Below are 18,399 nucleotides of genomic sequence, written 5' to 3' on the forward strand. Positions count from 1 at the left end.
CAGTGGTTGAAATCTAAATTGATCTTGTCTAAGTTAAGTCCATTTTCTTTCTCCAAAGGTAACATGTACTGGACGGACCAACAGCTAGATCTGATTGAAGTAGCCCGTGTCGATGGAACCTATCGCTATGCTCTGATATCGGAGGATTTGGATAAACCTAGAGCGATTGTTGTACATCCAGAGATGGGGTAAGTGGTGAGATCCCCTTCCTGCCCCTTCCTGCCCCTCCCTGCCCCTCCCTGCCCCCCCCCCCCCCCTAAACACACACACAACAGACATTTATATTTAACCAAAGCTTGAAAGATTGCCAATACTTGAAAGCTCGTGAGTTGGATTAAAATAACAGCTACCTGAAGTTCTGTAATGGATTGGCATCCCATGGGGGGGGGGAAAAGAAACAATCGTTGTCTTTTTTGTGCCATAGAAAGAAGAGACAATCACCTTAAGTTTATATCAGCTTCAGACAGACTTGACTATTATTGAAATATGTCTCTCTGTTTATGTTCCCTAGATATCTTTTCTGGGCTGACTGGGGAACTGCTCCAAAGATTGAACGTGCTCGGTTGGACGGCACCAATCGTACCGTCATAGTCAGTGAAACCATCGGCTGGCCAAACGGACTCACTATTGACTACGGCAAGGGCGCCCTCTATTGGTGCGACGCCAAGCTGGACCGCATCTTCGCCATGGACTTTGACGGGAACTCCAGACGGGTCGTCCTGGATGAGGAGATTTATGATCCGTTTGCCATCACTGTGTTTGAAGACTACATGTACTGGACTGATAGGTTGGTCTGACTAAAATAGATTAATTGTGGGTTTGAATTGATAGTAGTCAAGGGACATGTCCATGTAGAAATGTCTTAAACAAACCTGACTAAAATGGATAGGCAGTGGGTTAGAACTGGCAGCAGTCAGGGGACATGTCCATTTAGGCATATCTCAAATGCCTGACTCAAAAATCAATTGGAAATGTTCAGTGTCAAGTTGAGCAAAGAATCAGTGGAATTTGAACCAGTGATCCATCCTGTGTCAGCAGTATCTTAGCTTAATTGTTGTTTTTACAACGTTAAATATCTCAAATGAAAAAAAGACAACCTTTATTTTGACTGTGGTACTTTGGCAGGACTTACCAAAGTGGCTCCATCCAGCGAGCGTTAAAGTTGGATGGTACAGGACGCAAAGTTCTCCTGAGTGACGTGGGACTACCTGTCAAAGATATACATGTGTACAGCAAGAACAAGCAAAATGGTGAGTTGGAGTCTGTAATTGTGTTACAGGGGTTGGTTGTAAGGAATTATTATTATTATTATTATTAATCATTTCTGGTAATGAAACCAAGGATTCCTCAAAAGGGCCCTAGGCACTGAAGCTCGCAAGCCTGAAGAAACCTGTTAAGAGAAGACGATAAGAAGAAATTACAGTTTTAGAGGTCGGAGGAAAACATCAGAAGAATATTCGGGGGAAAACCCACGGAATCAGGTAGGGACTGAAAACCCAATCCACATATTGGCCCAGGCAGGGTTCGAACCCGGGTCACAGCGGTGGAAGGCGAGGAAAGTATCACCATGCCAACCTGGAATCATCATAAAATAGTTCTCAGTAGCAGCACTTAAATTCCTTTGTGGCAAGTACATAGTCACTTTGTTCGGTAAGGTATCAGAACCAGAAAAAAGTTTATCTTTCAGATATTTTTGTATATCTTGACGTGTGCTGAATCTTGTACTCAGTTGACATAGTTGTTTCTTGGTACACACCTTTTCTCCACTCCTCACTCACTCCGTCCACCCAAGTGGATGCTTGGGTAAAAAAAACATGGGCCACACAAGTTCAAATATGATAATATTTTTCTTTGTTTTTCCCAGGAACCAGCGCCTGTGCAGTTGATAACGGGGGATGTGAGCAGCTGTGTTTTAGCACTGGAGACAATACCAGAACATGCAACTGTACTTATGGAATATTGCATGAAGATGGCCATTCATGTAAAGGTGAGTATCGATTGCTGATGACCGTCACCAAAATCACGGAAAGGCTTGCTGTTCTCTAGATACTTCATTGGATTTATTGGATTCCTACAGGGAAATTCCCAAACTATTGACAGTTTTGTGGAGGAAAAAAACAGGGAAACATTTTGTATTGGTTTTTAAAAATAGCTGCCAAATTCGTTATAAGTAAAAATAAAAGTGATGTAAATTTTTTTTTTTGTCGACAGAGTACAATGCGTACATTCTGTTCTCCCAGGGAAGTATTCTTAAAGGTCTTAATCTCCATGCCGACACGGACCCCAACATCCCCATCAATCCCATCAAGGATGACCGCTTCATCCGTAATGTCATCGGTCTGGCCGTGGACTACAGGACAAAGATGTTATACTACACAGATATACAGCAGGGCAGCATCCATGAGATGCTCCTGAATGGGTCCGGGCACCGGACTATCGTTGAGAGTAGGTTTTGTGGCCAATTTGGCTTCTCTATTGGGGGCCGTCTTGTCATTACAAAAAAGTGGGGGGGGGGGGAAATCTTATGAATAAATAAATTAGGATTAAAGTGGCTGCTGTGTCTTCTTTGATATAAGTTGTCAGTGTAGTATTCAATAGGGAATTATTTTCCCTCCAAGTTCTTCAGAGAAATTAATTTTTTTATTCTTCACCCAATCACTACTTTAATAGATAGCTGAGTACTTTTACTGGCACATGAAAAGGCACAGTAATTTGTAATACATTGTACCCTTCTGCTAAGAGCTTTTGAGAAAAAGTCAGAAGCTTTCTTAGAGGGATTGAACCCAGTATCTGAAGGTATCATTTGCTTCTCAGCTGTCTTTGAGACGTGCGTCTTTGTTCCACTGGGCTACCCGAGAGTAGACTGTCCAATGCAAAGAGTCTATTTGTTACTGTTCTTACAGACACAGGTTCAGCTGAGGGAATAGCCTACGACCCAGTCTTTAGCATGATCTACTGGACTAGCTACACTAACTCCTCCATCGCTCGTATCAGGGTGGTCGATCCACAGCCTAAGCCGCAGCTGCTTGTTAGATTGACCGCTGAGGATCATCCACGAGGGATTGCTATTGACTCCTGCGGAGGGTCAGTCCTTGGATTTGGTATTTGTAGAGCACAGATGTCATTAGCCAATCACAAGTCAATCACAAATCAATCACAACTCAGTTACAAGTCAATCACAAGTCTATCACAACTCAGTTACAAGACAATCACAAGTCCACAAGTTAATCAAAAGTCAATCACAAATCAATCACAAGTCTACCGCAAGCCAATCACAGGTCAATCACAAGTCAATCCCAAATCTACCGCAAGCCAATCACAAGTCAATCACAAGTCAATCCCAACTCGGTTACAAGTCAATCACAAGTCTTCAAGTCAATCACAAATCAATCACAAGTCAATCACAAGTCAATCACAAATCAATCACAAATCAATCACAAGTCTACTGCAATCAATCACAAGTCAATCACAAGTCAATCACAAGTCCATTACAAGTCAATCACAAGTCCATTACAAGTCAATCACAAGTCCATTACAAGTCAATCACAAGTCAGTCTTAAGTCGATCGCAAGTACTTCAATAAACCATCCTGTCTCGAGTCACAAGCTATTCAAATGAGCTGTAGCAAAGGCATTCATTTGTCATCGTTCATCCCCAATTATTTGTAACCTTAGTCGTGATTTGCTGAAGTACATCACTGAATAAGTACTTGATATTTAGAACCCTTTGCACTTCTGTTCTCCTTGACATTTGTTCAAAATCTCAGGCTGAACTTATCAAGATATAGAGTGCTTGAAATATGCCCCGGAGAAGTCTTTCTTTTCAAACACTTGTGCACAGAGTCCATTAGCTGATAAGTTAATAAATTAAACATTTGCGGTTGTACCTTGTAACAAATCTCTTTTGTGAGTTTGTGATGTTCTGAATAGAACCGAGGAAACTCAACATTTCCGACAGTAGGCTCTGTCTTCAGTTTCAGAACCTCGGAAACTTACTAAAGAGATTTGTCACATGGTGCAACCGTAAACATTATGGTATTGCTATCATCCCCATGCAATCCTGCAAATCTTGAGCTTGAGTGTGCTGAGTGATATCAGGTGTTACCTTTATTTGTACCAGGTACCTCTACTGGTCCAATTGGAACACAGAACACCCCCGTATCTCCCGCTCTCGCATGTCTGGATCCAACGTGACTGATATCATCACTACAGAGATACAGATGCCTAATGGTATCGTCGTGGATCACCTAGCGTCCAAACTGTTCTGGTGTGATGCCAGGCTTGATAAGATTGAACGCACAAACTTGGACGGCACTAACCGAGTGGTAAGTATTTTAGGTGATTTTTTTTTATATGGTGCTGAAATAGTACATGTTTCCAAGTATTTCACATTTATTTCTCCCGTTCATCAGGCAAGTTTGCTACAGTAGTTTGAGATTAGTACTCAGTTACCCATTCATACTCCTTGTTGGAGAGAGGCAATTGTGTCTTGCCAAAGAACACAAGCACTACTATTTTCCACAGCTAATTTCCCCTACTTTGGAAATTGTGATGATCAGATTGAACAAATTTTCATATCCAGAATATACATTTTCTATTCAAGATGGTTGTAAATGCCATGTCAACTAGTACAAGGTGGGACTATCTGTATCGTGTAGTTGTTATCAGTGTAGTGTGACTGGTAATGGAGTGGTCAGTATTCTGGTGGTTTTTCTTGTCCAGAAATGGTCGAGATAAGTTTTCCCCTGTGATCATGTGGCTGTTCCTTTGACTGACCATCCACCGTATGGAGCTAGTTCATCTTTTTTTTCTAACGTTGCTTTCATGACAAGCTCATATAATTTAATTTTTTTTTCTGTGTTCATGTGGCTGTTCCTTTGACAGGTCATCCTCCCTCTGGAGCCAGTCCATCCCTTCGGCTTGGCCGTGCTGGGGGAATCCATCTACTGGACGGATTGGGTCAAGCGATCGGTCATCCGTGCCAACAAGTACACAGGCGGGGACGTCGTGGTCCTACAGAGCAAGTTACGACAGCAACCCATGGGGCTGGTCATTGTGTCTGAAGATGTCAGCGATTGTGAGTAATTCCTTCCAATTTTTGTTTTGTTTCAGGATCTTTCCATCTGTTGTTATTTCATTGTAGTTCTGGGGAGGAACGAACTTTGCAGTTCTGTGGGGCACAATTTTGAAGGCTGTGAAGGACTTTCATAGAGAAAACGTTAATCTGTTGCTGCCATTTTATTATCAGATATCTTTTGTTAGTTGATTAATTGCAGCGTTGTAGTTGTGTCCATCACAAATCTGGTTACAAGTAGGTCCACAATTATTATTAAACAAAACGAACCAGGTAGAGTGGCAAAAATGCAAGCACTGTAAGTTGCTTTACAGCTACCCCCACACACCTGAAGTGTTGGCAAAGAAAACAAAAACCAGGAAGAAAAACAGCAGAGAAATGCTTTTGTCTCAATTCATTTGAATAGCTTGTGACTTGACTCCAAATTGCGATCAACTTACAACTAACTTGCGTGGACCTGTGACGGATGCAATTGCAGCAATAATTAGTCATCTGTGTGGCCTGTCTTATTCGGTGTACAAAACAGAGACAATTTCGTTCCGTTGTAACCTCATACCAGTAACTTGCCCTACATGTCAGAAACATTCAAGCAGAAAGCGTGTGTTATGTGATAACCAGAAGTTTGTTTGTACAAGACAACACAGATATAGAAAAGATAGGAAACTAGGGAAGTTGGAATGAGATCTTGGGGAAGTGAAGGGTTATTAATAAATGACTTCTGACTTGTTGTTTTCCTACGATTATTCCACAGGCACACAATGGCCATGTCAGTTGTACAATGGCGGCTGTGATAAGACGTGCGCCACTGACGAGTATGCACAGGTTGTCTGCAGCTGTGACGAGACCGAAGTCTTAGTCAATAAATACAGATGTTTAGGTCTGTACCATATATTTCTATAAATCATTCTGGCAACTGGCGGTCAATATGTGGTAGTGCTGGACCTAAAGTGGTCAGCCTGACTGACGTGCAGACTGACTGATTCACTGACTGAGTCACTGACTGAAAGATTGACTGACTGAGTCGCTGAGTTACTGACGACTGACTGGCTGAGGTCTAAACTGCTGCCAAGCTTTTTGAGTTCAACTTAACGAGGCTAGCCTACAGTCTCATTCAAAAACATTTAAAGTTCAACAATTATTATCCAGCTTGTTTGATTTTTGAGAGTGACTTTGATTTCCATGAGTATTGGTTTTAGCGTGAGTAGTTGACAATGCTTGATCGAGCACAATCACTTTTGTTTCTATGCAGTGAGTAATAGAACCTGTCCTGGTAGAGATCGGTTCACCTGCGGGAACAATGAGTGTATCAATTATGAAGACACCTGTGACGGCAGATCGCAATGCCCAGATAACTCTGATGAAAGAGACTCCTACTGCAGTGAGTTGTGTATTCTGTCATATATTTTCATTATAACCTTGACATATCGGGGGTATAATTCTATACAAACCATGAAGTATCTGCGTTATATTTCTGTAATGGCCATGATAAAGCTTGTAATATATACTCATAATAGCCTGGATATTAACTGTATTATACCTGATACATGTATTAGACATTGAACACAGATATATTTCCACAATAACAAAAACAAAATTTGATTATGGTAGCAGACTTTTTTCAATAAGTTGTTAGTTTGAATCTGAAAATGAGGAGATGAATATTCTGCATGGTTATTACCAGGAACTGATGTTGAATTTTGTCACACCTTTATTCATAAATAAACAAAAAATTTAAAGTATAAAAAGTTGTTCTTTGTGGGCAACCTGAATGTGTTGAGTGCGCTTTTTGTTTTAATTAACTGATTTGGGGAGTTGGACTTGATGTAACTTTGTGTAAATATTTTGTTTTTATTTTGAATTTGCAGAAGCTCGGAACTGTAGGCGTGGCTATTTCCGTTGTCGTAACGGGCGCTGCATTCCCGACATTCACCGCTGTGACTTCAACAACAATTGTGGAGACAACAGTGACGAGTATCGATGTGGTATGATTGATATCTGATATGAATGGAATCTTTGCCATTGCTTGAAATTTTGGTTGTAGCTACTGAGGGAAAATTTGAACTTTGATGTTTTGAAGAGAAAATGTTGGCAAAGGAAAAAAAAAATTACGACTTATTTTGAAAATAATTCCTCAGTTCTTTATAAAATCACAGCCATAATGCCATCGTGGAAGCACTTAACAAACAGTTATTAAAATCCTGTCAGACGTGACAGAGAATGGACAGTAACAAAGGAATAACGTCAAATTTCAGCTAAATAGCTTGTGACTTGAGTTGCTACTTTTGAAAAAGTTGAATAAAGAAATTGACTGGAGCGGTGTTTGAACCTGCGACCTCCAGATAACCATTCTGGTGCTCTACCAACTGAGCTATCCAGCCCTTGTTCGACATGTGTTGGACTTGCAACGGACTCGACTGCAACACTCCTAATAATGAAGAGCAACATCCCTGTCAAATGACCTTAACATCACCGCAAACCTACAATGCAAATAAACCTAACTTCTCTTTTGATACACTTTAGGTGATTGTTATCGTCATGAGTTTATGTGTAACAGTGGAGAGTGCATTCCAAGGACTAGTGTGTGCGACGCTCGTCGGGACTGTACAGACTCCTCAGATGAAATTCTCTGTCGTAAGTTTTTATCGGACTTTAAACTTGAACATAGAAATTGACTGGAGCAGGTGCTGGACCTGCAACCTCCGGATTACCGTTCTGGTGCTGTACCAACTGAGCTATCCAGCCCTATGTTGGCGGTTCCCCATTTTCTCAATGTCTTGTTCAAGGGGCGCTAGTCAGAAGCCATAGACCGTATATGCCATGTAGCCAGGAATCATGCCCAAAGTCACGATGCTAGCAACATTAGCAATGCTGCAAACCTGGGAAACAGCCTACAGGGATCACTCAGAGAGGAACCAGCTATTTACTATAACTGTTCACGTAAACCACAAAGGGACTAGTAGGTTTATGTGGGTCTATAGCTATAAATGAAGCATGTCTAAGACCTAAACCTTCCAGATCATTCAAATTGTAGGTGTTTTGGAGGAGGATTTAGAAGGATTGAGATAGGAAGAGCTAGGAAGAGCCAGCCTCTATTCCTGATGCTGCTTAAATGATTAAGCACAAAGGTTGTACCAATAATTTTCCTGCAGCATGGCGGACTTTTGGAAAATCTGGGAAGGATCTTAGCAGAAACGACTATGGAGTTAAGCTTATTTCTACTTAAATCTGTCTTTTCCTGCGGTCTTTTGCAGCGGACGTCACCTGTGATGATTGGCGTAGTAATATCGACGGTGCCAGGCCAGACACGGTGCTCATCAAGTGTAACTTCTCCTCCATCTGCATCCCACCTGTGCACAAATGTGACGGCATCGACGACTGCGGTAACCCAGTGGACGATGAACTAGGATGCAGTCCCGGTAACACAATCCCTTCTTCAATCCACTCCTACTGGAAATTTTTCAACTTTATTCAGTAGACTGCCAGTGACATCTGAAAGCAGAAAATTGCAACACAATTTCAGATCACTTTAACTTGACCTTCAGTATCAGCCTATAACATTATCAGTTTTCCATAAGGTGGAGATGGAATCCTAAGTATTTTGCAAGTAAGTTTTTTTTCCCCCAACTTTCACTCGGGAGGTAACACACTGAGTATACAGTGTTTAAACGTCGGTGAAGGGCAAAACCTAATTTGAAGTAACTTCAAGTTCTCAATTCATATTTTATAAGTTTTTCTCTAATCTTTGTTCCAGTGAGGGAAACAAGTAACTGCAATTTTAATTTCAAATTGAAATTTTTTTCTCCCTCTAAGATTTGACTGAGCAGCCCACATGTCCCGAGTCGTTCTTCAAGTGTCCAAACGGTGAATGCATCCGTAACTCCTGGGTGTGCGATCGTGATGATGACTGCGGTGACGGAGCTGATGAGCCGGCCAATTGCAGTAAGTCTGCCATTCAATTTGTCAGATCAAACAAAGAAATGTCATCCATGATAAATTTGAAATCCGGACCATTGGATAAGGAGTCATTTTGATAAAATCCTAGAAAATTTGCAGAGAAAATTTCCCTAACAGGGTTCATATTTTCTGAATTTTTTTTTTTTTTCGTAACCAACTTTCCGACAAACAAGATACTAATTGGTGCAAAAGATTTTGGTCAAAGTTTTTTCCTCTAGTGCCAGTATTAGATGTTTTACAAGACTGTCTTTTGTCTCGTAAAAGTTTCCAACTAAATGTTTTTGTTGGTGGTTTATACAGATTACACCTGCAGTACTGATCAGTTCCAGTGTGCCAACAAGCAGTGTATTCCCACCAAGTGGAAATGTGACGGGGATAATGATTGCTTAGATAACTCAGATGAGCAGGCGGGATGTGGTAAGTCCTGTTTGAAGAAACCTCTTGTGATATTTGTTCTGCGTCTTGAGGAAATGCAGAGTTTGTTCAAGTCTTGGTTGATAGATGGAGTCAGTTCATTAAATATCCAGAATAAGTTGGAGACGCGTTTATCCACAATACAACCATTGTATTAGATATCAGTGGATGGATTTGGAACAATCCTTGAATCTTCTAGCAATATGAAGTTACAAAAATGAGATATAAAAAACAAAATCTGAGGACCACTTACTGACTGGATTGACCCCAATTTGTGCAGATTACGCGACGTGTGCTGGTGATCTGTTCCGCTGTGAGACCTCCAAGCGATGTATCCCAAGATCCTGGGTCTGTGACGGAGATAACGATTGCGGAGACGCTGCTGATGAACATTTTGACCAAGGATGCAGTGAGTACTCCCGAAATTAGAATTCTTCTAGACTCTCGTCTGCTGCTGGTTCTTTAACCCCTACTCGCCCCTGCCCAATTCTTCAAAATTCACTAAGAGGTTTGGGGTGATTTTGCTAGATCAGGGAATGTAGAGCTCAATCACAGCAGCTCTTACTCCCACAATGTGCCAAATGTCTTGGACATCAAATGGTTCTCAGCTCTGACTACGGTCAGTTTCATTCCAAGTAGAATTTTATCAGTTTCATTCTGATGCTAGTGTTTACTTGATTCTTGCTTTCATCACCAGATGTGACGCGCTGTGAGGCTAATGAGTATGCTTGTTTGAACACACGCTGCATCCAAGTGGCCTGGGTCTGTGATCGGGATAATGACTGTGGGGACAATTCTGATGAACCAGACACATGCGGTGAGTTTAAACAAATTATCTGATCGTTAGGAATGGTGCTCTCGTCATGCTAAACCTGCCTTCCCTGGTGCACTTCACTGATTCCCAGATAAAAAATGGAGAAATAGTAGAAGTGGACCAGTGAGACCTGAGTGCTTATCACTACATGGTACTTTCTTACTTCAGACTAGTTGTAATTTAGTCAATCACAAATCAGTTACAAGTCAGTCGCAAGCAAGTCACAAGTCAGTCACAAGTCAGTCACAAATCAGTCATAACTCGGTCACAAATCATTCAGAAGTCAGTTACAAGTCAGTCACAAGTCAGTCACAAATCATTCAGAAGTCAGTTACAAGTCAGTCACAAGTCAGTCACAAATCAGTCAGAAGTCAGTTACAAGTCAATCACAAATCAGTCACAAGTCAGTCATAACTCGGTCACAAATCATTCAGAAGTCAGTTACAAGTCAGTCACAAGTCAGTCACAAAGTAGTCAGAAATCAGTCACAAGTCAGTCACAAATCAGTCACAAGTCAGTCACAAATCATTCAGAAGTCCTTCTTCCAAGTTCTGCGCCAACTTCATATTGTTGAAGACATTTACAAGTCAGTCAGAAGTCGGTCACAAATCATTCAGAAGTCAGTCAGGACTTAACACAATAAGTCACTAGCCAGTCACAAGCCAATCACAAATCAATTACAACTCAGTCGCAAGTCAATCACAAGTCACTAGTGAATAACAAGGGGGAGCAATTACAACACAATGGCACGTTTGACTAGCTTGTCATTTGACGTGTGATGCTTTGTGTTGGCTGAATGTTAGGCCTCTTCATTTGTCTCCTTTTGAATCCTAATCCATTTAGTCTTGGCTTTTTTTGCTTCAGAGTATTCCACCTGTCAAGCAGGTCAATTCACCTGTGCCAATGGTCAGTGTCTACACAGTTCCTGGGTGTGTGATGGGGACCCTGACTGTCGAGATCATTCAGATGAAGCCAATTGTAGTAAGTACAAGTCTGCACTTAGAAAACCCTGACACACTCCAAACTAAACCCTCCTCAATTTACTTCAGCCCGATGCAAATACTTCTGTCAACTTTATTGGTGTCTTGAAGCTTTCACTGGTAATGAAATAGAGGATGAAGTCCTCAAGACTCCAAAGTCAAAAGCTCCCTAAGACTCGTAAGGAATAGTAAGTGAAGCTGTGAAGTTGGTGACAGGCTTTGAAGCCGACTACCCAATGAAGCTGGTGAGGCAAAGCTTCGTCAGAGATATTTCCTGATAACTACATTTGGCAGATAGTCATGACGAGTTGGGTGGTCAAAACTTGTTATCACACGACTGCTAGTGAATTTTAAAAGTTGCACAGCACTAGTAATAGAGATGTACCGGAGATGTCATTACTCCTTGTTTTAATAAACACCTGATTTGTTTGCCGTTTTAGCAACTGAGGCACCTCCCCCTGGAGATTGTGACCCAGACTCGCCCGGTTCACAGTTCCGATGTGAAAACAATAAGTGCATCTCACGGACTAAACTATGTAACAATTTTGACGACTGTGAGGATGCATCTGATGAGAGAAACTGCGGTAAGTTTCTGCAAGGAAAATGCTTCATTTATTCATCCTGCATACAACACTCTGCGAGTTGAGTGACTGCTTATTGAACGAATCATATACCTCGCATGTTTATTGTCTGTTGTCCCTTTCACCGTCTATATCTCTAATTTGTTTTCTAACTCAAAGGTGTGAATGAGTGTCAAACGGGCAACCCATGCCATCACATGTGCAGTGATGAACCAACTGGCTTCAAATGCACCTGCTACTCAGGCTTCCGACTCCTCAACGACAGCACAACCTGTGAAGGTACTCAATTACCTTCTCCGTGAAACGTGAAGCATACGATACTTTTGAACAGCTTGATTTTTCCTAAATTAAACTTAACACAAACAATTAAAAACTTAAAATCACTTACCATCTAGAATGCCTTTATGAGTGAAAAATGAAATCCACTTAACTTTAGTGCGTAATTTTAATTTCCACTATTTTAAAAATTATTTTCTGTCATGAATGTACAGATATCAACGAATGCCTGGAGACACTTCCGTGTTCTCAAGGATGCCTCAATGCGGCCGGCTCCTATCGCTGTTACTGCTCCGAGGGATATAAACCGTTGCCCAACAACGCCAACAAATGCATAGTGACTGATAACGGTAAAGAATTTCCAAATGTAGACCAGGCAACTCATTAAGTGTTGAAAATAATGCTTAGCAAGACCAGGTTACCGGCTAAATGCCGTGCAATATGTCACCTGTGACTGGTAATCGGCTAATTCTTGCTTAGCATGTAAATTTTCTAAGCACTATTTTTTGCTTAGTATGCTCACAAAAGTTTGGCCAAGTAGTGGACAATATGCAGCAAATTAGAACTTAACCAGTTCACGCCGGGATTATAGACTGGACCCAGGCATGGGATTGTTTTTCAAGAACCTCAATGCCAGACGGGTTCAGGCCGTCATCTGTGGGTGGCACACCCTGATATATCCAGCCTCGCTTGCTGCGAGCGGGTCGCTGAAGGATATTTCTGGTCTTGCTCGTTGCGTGCTTATCCATCATCCATTCTGAATACCGCAACACAATGGGTGTATACACGTCATCTGACGTGAACTGGTTAAATCCCAAAATATTTTCTGGAATAATCAATTTTTAAATGAGAAGCATTACTGTCTTTCGTTTACTATCTCTGGTTTTATTTTTCTCCCCTAGAAGTCAAGGCCAAAGTCTTGTTCTCCAATCGTTACTACATTCGCTCAGTGGATCTCTTAGGGGCCAACTATGAGCTGAAGGCTACCCAGCTCACTAACGCCGTGGCCTTAGACTTTGATAATCAGGATCAGATGATTTACTGGTCGGATGTGACGCATCAGGACAGCACTATCAGCCGTATGCATCTGAATGGTAGCGGGGAGGCCGAGGTGAGGTGACATGTTGGATAAAGACATGTTGGGAGAGTTTGCAAATTTCTGGCAGTGATTCATCTGTTGCAAATTTGTGACATCGATTTGTTAAAAATTTGTTACATTGATTCGTTACAAATGTTGGAAATTTGTTACATTGATTCAATATAGTAACATTGTTACTTTTGTTTCTGTAATAATTCATAATTATTTAAGTTTTAATTATATTTAATTTAAGTTTCATTTTTTTTTTAAATTCTTTATTTCAGATTGAGAATTTTTTTGGGGTGCTAAAATAAAACTCAATAAATTATTGACGGGGGCTTGGCCAAGTACAAGCTTCAGCTTTCTGCCAAGCTCCACCATTTGTCACCCGTTTGCTGTCTCTTCCGTTAATTGCAATTGTTCATTTTTATAATTATGATGTTTGGATGTAAATCAAATCAAATCAAATCAAATCAATTCAAATGTCAGGATCACTGAGCTAATATCAACATACAACTGAATTAAGTTTTACACCAGTGGTAAAATGTCTGCACTAGTAAGCAGGACGTTGTGGGTTCGAGTCCCACCTTAGCATTTTCTTGGAAGTTCAAGTTCTTTTAAAATTATGTCAATGAAGGGTTAAGCCCAACATTAAAAACCCATGTAACAACTGTGATATTTCCTTCAATATAAGGTACTACACCTTGGCGTACGTAACCCTGACGGTTTAGCTGTGGATTGGATCGGCAGGAATCTGTACTGGTGTGATAAAGGCTTAGATCAGATCGGAGTGTCCACTTTAGATGGTCGCTATCGCCGAGCGCTCATCACAGAAGGGTTAGATGAACCACGGGCTATAGCACTCGATCCACGCAATGGGTAGGTGTTAACTAGTCCCTAAAATTAGGACTTGTAATACTGTGCATTGAGAGGCCCACAAACTGAAATTAGGAGAAGCATGCATTGCAACAACATATTTGAGGATTGGACATGCGAGCTTGTAAAACATTAGTTGGAAGGTCCCTTTTTCACACCGTAGACTGTGTTCAAATAGTTATTTCTTGTTTACTGCTACCGATGTTTACTGCAGCATGTGTCAATAATGGAAGTAGGCGATGCAAAATGATTGATTTGAATCCACCATTATGCCTAAGAGGTAGACCTGCACCAATGATTGTCACTTTTTTTGATAATTTTTTCAGACTAATCTACTGGACAGATTGGGGACAGCAACCTTACATCGGTCGGGCAAGTGAGTAGAACAGTTTTGTGTGTTTTTGAAAATTCTGCTGTCTACTTTAGGGGTAGTCATTGGCACTTCAGGGAGAAATAAACATTTTTGAAAATCATAATTCATATCTTATTTTGATTTGTAACAATGATTGTATGAAATATGTGGCTTTTAATGAGATTGCAGTGAAGTGAGATGTCATCCTTAGAATTTTTTTGGCAGTGTACTGCACACAGGTCACAGTCGTCGGCACTGGTGCTCGGGTAGTAGAAATGTAGATGTCTTGCCCTAGAACATACACGTCCTTTTCTCATCAGGATTCAATCCCTTGTACTCTTGCACTTGTGTAACCATTTCTACTTCCCCTTTCCAATCTAGGTATGGACGGCACATCCACCATTCATCTAGTTGAAGACCACCTCAGATGGCCTAATGGTCTGACCATCGATTACACCACGGACCGTGTCTTCTGGGCAGACGCCCACCTCGATAGGATTGAGTTTGTGGAATGGGACGGTCGCAACAGGTAAACAGATTTCAAAATGAATTTCTTTATTTAATACTTCATTCCAACGTAACGTGACAATTGATCTTGACAGTCTGAATAGCTTTCTGTGATTCTGACAGCATTTTAGACTTTTCGTATGGAGCCTTCCCAAATGGTGCAAAATCCATTGGCAACATTTTGCAATTAGCCTCTTACCCCTAAAAAGATGAAGTACAAATTTGTGTTTTTAAACATGAAATTTGTATGTGCCATTGGGGTATTTCATGATTAAAATTGTTGCAGATAGCACAAATGAAAAATTTGATTCGAAAACAAAGTAAAATAATTTTGATGTTCTATCTTCCTCAGGCAAGTGGTGATTGATGACAACATCCCTCACATCTTTGCCATCTCGTTGTTTGAGGATTGGCTACTCTGGACGGACTGGGAGAACAAGACCGTGGTCAAGGCTAACAAGTACACTGGTCTGAATCGGACCATACTGGCCAGTACGGTCCATCGGCCCATGGACATCCATGTGATGCATCCACTCAGACAACCACAGGGTAATGACAAATTGTTGACAAAAATGTAATTCCAGTTCAACATTGATTTGAGCCTTTACTGAAAAGCACAGCCTAAGACATTCGGGGATACACTGAGAATTAACTGTCAAAAGTGAATTTTTTGTAAGTAGAGAGAAACTTGATAAAATCCAGACCAAGACAAAGGTGTGCCACAAAAAAACAGCAAGTCATTACTGAATCACTACTATAAACAATCGCTGCCTGGATGAGTAATCAAATTGTTGGAGTGAACAGATGTGCTTACTTATCATTCATGAAGTAAGCGACTTTGCAAATTTGAAACCGAACCTTTGTTAATATTGATCAATTGTATCGAATACCCTGTTAGTTTTCACGCCTTTTGACCAATCACTCACAGGTGTCTTCAATCCCTGCAAACACAACAACGGCGGTTGCAGCAACCTGTGTCTACTCAACGACCGTAACGGCCGGACCTGTGCCTGTCCCAACAACTACTACCTCTCCCCAGACGAGATGACCTGTATGTCTAACTGTACCTCCAGCCAGTTCATCTGTCATAATGATAAGTGTATTCCATTCTGGTGGCGTTGCGATGGGGAGGATGATTGTGGGGACAATTCAGACGAGCCTGATGATTGTCGTGAGTAGTAGAGATTGGTTTGTTTAGGGAGACTTTATAGCATGCGAATTAGCTTTTGTTTATCTCACATAATGGCTCTTATGTGTGGTACTCAGATTTGAAGCTCATTCAGTTAAAAAAAGTTATTAAAATACAATAACTGTTGAATGAGAGGTCTTGATTTTTATTCATGTTTTGAAGACGATGGAGTTGGATTTGCTGTAACTTTGCAAAAGTTAGGTAGATAGTTAGGTAGATAGGTGGAACAATTTTGCAGTTAATCCTCAGATGAAATTAAGGTGTTTTTTTTTTTCTTATCCCTTTCTGTTTCTTTTCTTGTTCAGACGATGGGGACTTGACTTAATTTGCATTTTGGTTATGAAAGTTTATTATTTATCTGTTCCTTACAGGCCCATTCCACTGTGTGGTTGGTCAGTTCCAATGCGTTAACTCCACAGAAGAGAACAAAGATTGCATCAATCCTGCCTACATCTGCGATGGAGAAGACGATTGTAGCGACGGCTCCGATGAATTCAATTGTGGTGAGAGTCAATTGTTACAACTACAAGCATTAGAAACAAATGTTATAAGTCAGAACACATTCCTGATTGACTCTGTTGTTGGACCATTTTGTATGAAGTGTCAGAGATTTTCTCAACGTTTGTCCTGTTCTCCCATAAAAGTGGAGTTTTTGTGTCACGTTTAAAGACATACAGGGTTTGCCGGAGACCAAATTCTGATTTTATTTGTTACATGTCGGCCTTTTATGAAATTACACACTTCTCACAGAGTTGATAGTTAATTTGGACACAAACATTAAATCTATAGAGTACCAAAGTGAATACATCACGCGCACAAAGTGTGTGTAAAAGACATTAGGGCGTGATTCAGCCTGTGAATCAACACGCGCGTACTCCATTCGTTTGCACTACACTTCCTGGTTCTAAATGATGTCACACTTCAGTAATCTACAGTATTGACCCCAGCCCCTGCCAGGTGCAACGCAGTGCAGCAGGTGTAAAGTCTGTTGGACCTTGCTGCATTGAGCCATCAACATCAGGGCATAAACGGCCGATTCTGAAACAATGAGAGCTAGTCCCATTGAACAATGTCATAGTTGTATCCTGCTGCAGTTGGTGACCACAGACTCTGAGGCAGTTTGGCCTTGAGACTTTTGACCTGATGGATCTTGCTACAGTGAGCGGACTTGTCGTTTTGCATGTTGCTGCATTTAGCAGGGTTTCTAGCCAAAATGCCCTGTAGGGTTAGGATTAACACTATCTTTGTGTCTTCTTTTGATCCAGATCGTCACACATGTCTGGCCAGCCAGTTCAAATGTAACGAGAGCAGTCGCTGTATTCCTCTATCCTTCCACTGTGACGGCTTTGCTCATTGCCCTAATGGTGAAGATGAACGCAATTGTCGTAAGTCAACCAAAATAACATTCTCTCTAGTTTAAACAGGACCCAAATTCGTATATTCAAATATATATTGCTGAACGTATTCATATTCATAACAAAATCTGTGTTTGCGAAGCAAATTTTCTTTTTATGAATTGCAACTTTCTGTGCTTGCCATGTCCATAACATTGATATCTGTAAATGTAGCAGTACAGACATTTTTTAAATTTCAGCAACCTTTGTACTTGATAATGCATAAGAAGAAAGAAATTCCTGAATTGCCGTTATTTTGCAGTACTGTTAAAAACTTCAGGACAGCTTTTATAAAATGTTCGTGTGCTAAGTAAGAACATCGATACTAATTGATATTTATAAGAAAAGACCAGAATGTTCACATGCAACTTTTCCTCGGATCAGCTGATTTCCTCGTCTTTAACTTTTCTTCTGTGCCATTAAACTTTGAAAAACACTACCGAGAGTCCTGTAAAGCTTGTTCTTTGTTTTGGGTAACTTCCCAGTTACATACCTCAAAGTTAACAGGAATGCCGCCAGGTACTTTCCGCAGAGTTAAGCCAACTTTTCTTCTTTTTTCATTTAGCGGTTCCGTCGTGTCGGCCACAGCAATTCTCCTGCAACAACAGCAACTGCATCCCGGAGGTTTGGCAGTGTGATGGTGAAGATGACTGTGGAGATAAAAGTGACGAACCAGAGTCATGCGGTAAGAAAAGTCCAAATCAAAAAACTATACCAATTTTTTTTTTATCCACAATGAGTAAAAAATATCAGATCATAGGCTTGAAAATAAAAGCTACCTGTCCTAAGCAGGGTTCAACCTTAACTTTTTTTCAGTAGCCAGCAGGGCTACTGAAACAGACTCTTAACTAGCCCGCGGGCATTTTCACTAGACCGCATGTTTTTCTTTATAGAGTGTCTCATAAACAACA

General features: G+C 40.9%; 1 protein-coding gene across 1 annotated transcript in view; it reads left to right on the forward strand.

The window, feature by feature from the left end:
• LOC119722899 (prolow-density lipoprotein receptor-related protein 1-like) overlaps positions 1-18,399 on the forward strand; it is an 80,872-nt gene that overhangs the window by 48,516 nt on the left and 13,957 nt on the right. Inside the window, exons 38-67 of the mRNA XM_038193298.1 lie at positions 59-188; positions 512-787; positions 1,126-1,250; positions 1,865-1,987; positions 2,212-2,445; positions 2,904-3,084; positions 4,120-4,324; positions 4,884-5,076; positions 5,825-5,950; positions 6,323-6,451; positions 6,939-7,055; positions 7,594-7,704; positions 8,325-8,489; positions 8,884-9,012; positions 9,328-9,444; positions 9,722-9,850; positions 10,139-10,258; positions 11,120-11,236; positions 11,676-11,819; positions 11,976-12,095; positions 12,308-12,442; positions 12,995-13,203; positions 13,865-14,049; positions 14,373-14,422; positions 14,780-14,927; positions 15,258-15,454; positions 15,834-16,076; positions 16,466-16,597; positions 17,360-17,479; positions 18,054-18,173. Coding sequence (XP_038049226.1) covers positions 59-188; positions 512-787; positions 1,126-1,250; positions 1,865-1,987; positions 2,212-2,445; positions 2,904-3,084; positions 4,120-4,324; positions 4,884-5,076; positions 5,825-5,950; positions 6,323-6,451; positions 6,939-7,055; positions 7,594-7,704; positions 8,325-8,489; positions 8,884-9,012; positions 9,328-9,444; positions 9,722-9,850; positions 10,139-10,258; positions 11,120-11,236; positions 11,676-11,819; positions 11,976-12,095; positions 12,308-12,442; positions 12,995-13,203; positions 13,865-14,049; positions 14,373-14,422; positions 14,780-14,927; positions 15,258-15,454; positions 15,834-16,076; positions 16,466-16,597; positions 17,360-17,479; positions 18,054-18,173 — 4,530 coding nt within the window. The remainder of the gene's footprint in view (positions 1-58; positions 189-511; positions 788-1,125; positions 1,251-1,864; positions 1,988-2,211; positions 2,446-2,903; positions 3,085-4,119; positions 4,325-4,883; positions 5,077-5,824; positions 5,951-6,322; positions 6,452-6,938; positions 7,056-7,593; positions 7,705-8,324; positions 8,490-8,883; positions 9,013-9,327; positions 9,445-9,721; positions 9,851-10,138; positions 10,259-11,119; positions 11,237-11,675; positions 11,820-11,975; positions 12,096-12,307; positions 12,443-12,994; positions 13,204-13,864; positions 14,050-14,372; positions 14,423-14,779; positions 14,928-15,257; positions 15,455-15,833; positions 16,077-16,465; positions 16,598-17,359; positions 17,480-18,053; positions 18,174-18,399) is intronic.

This window comes from Patiria miniata, unplaced genomic scaffold, assembly GCF_015706575.1.
Source record: "Patiria miniata isolate m_02_andy unplaced genomic scaffold, ASM1570657v1 HiC_scaffold_16, whole genome shotgun sequence".
Lineage (NCBI taxonomy): Eukaryota > Metazoa > Echinodermata > Asteroidea > Valvatida > Asterinidae > Patiria > Patiria miniata.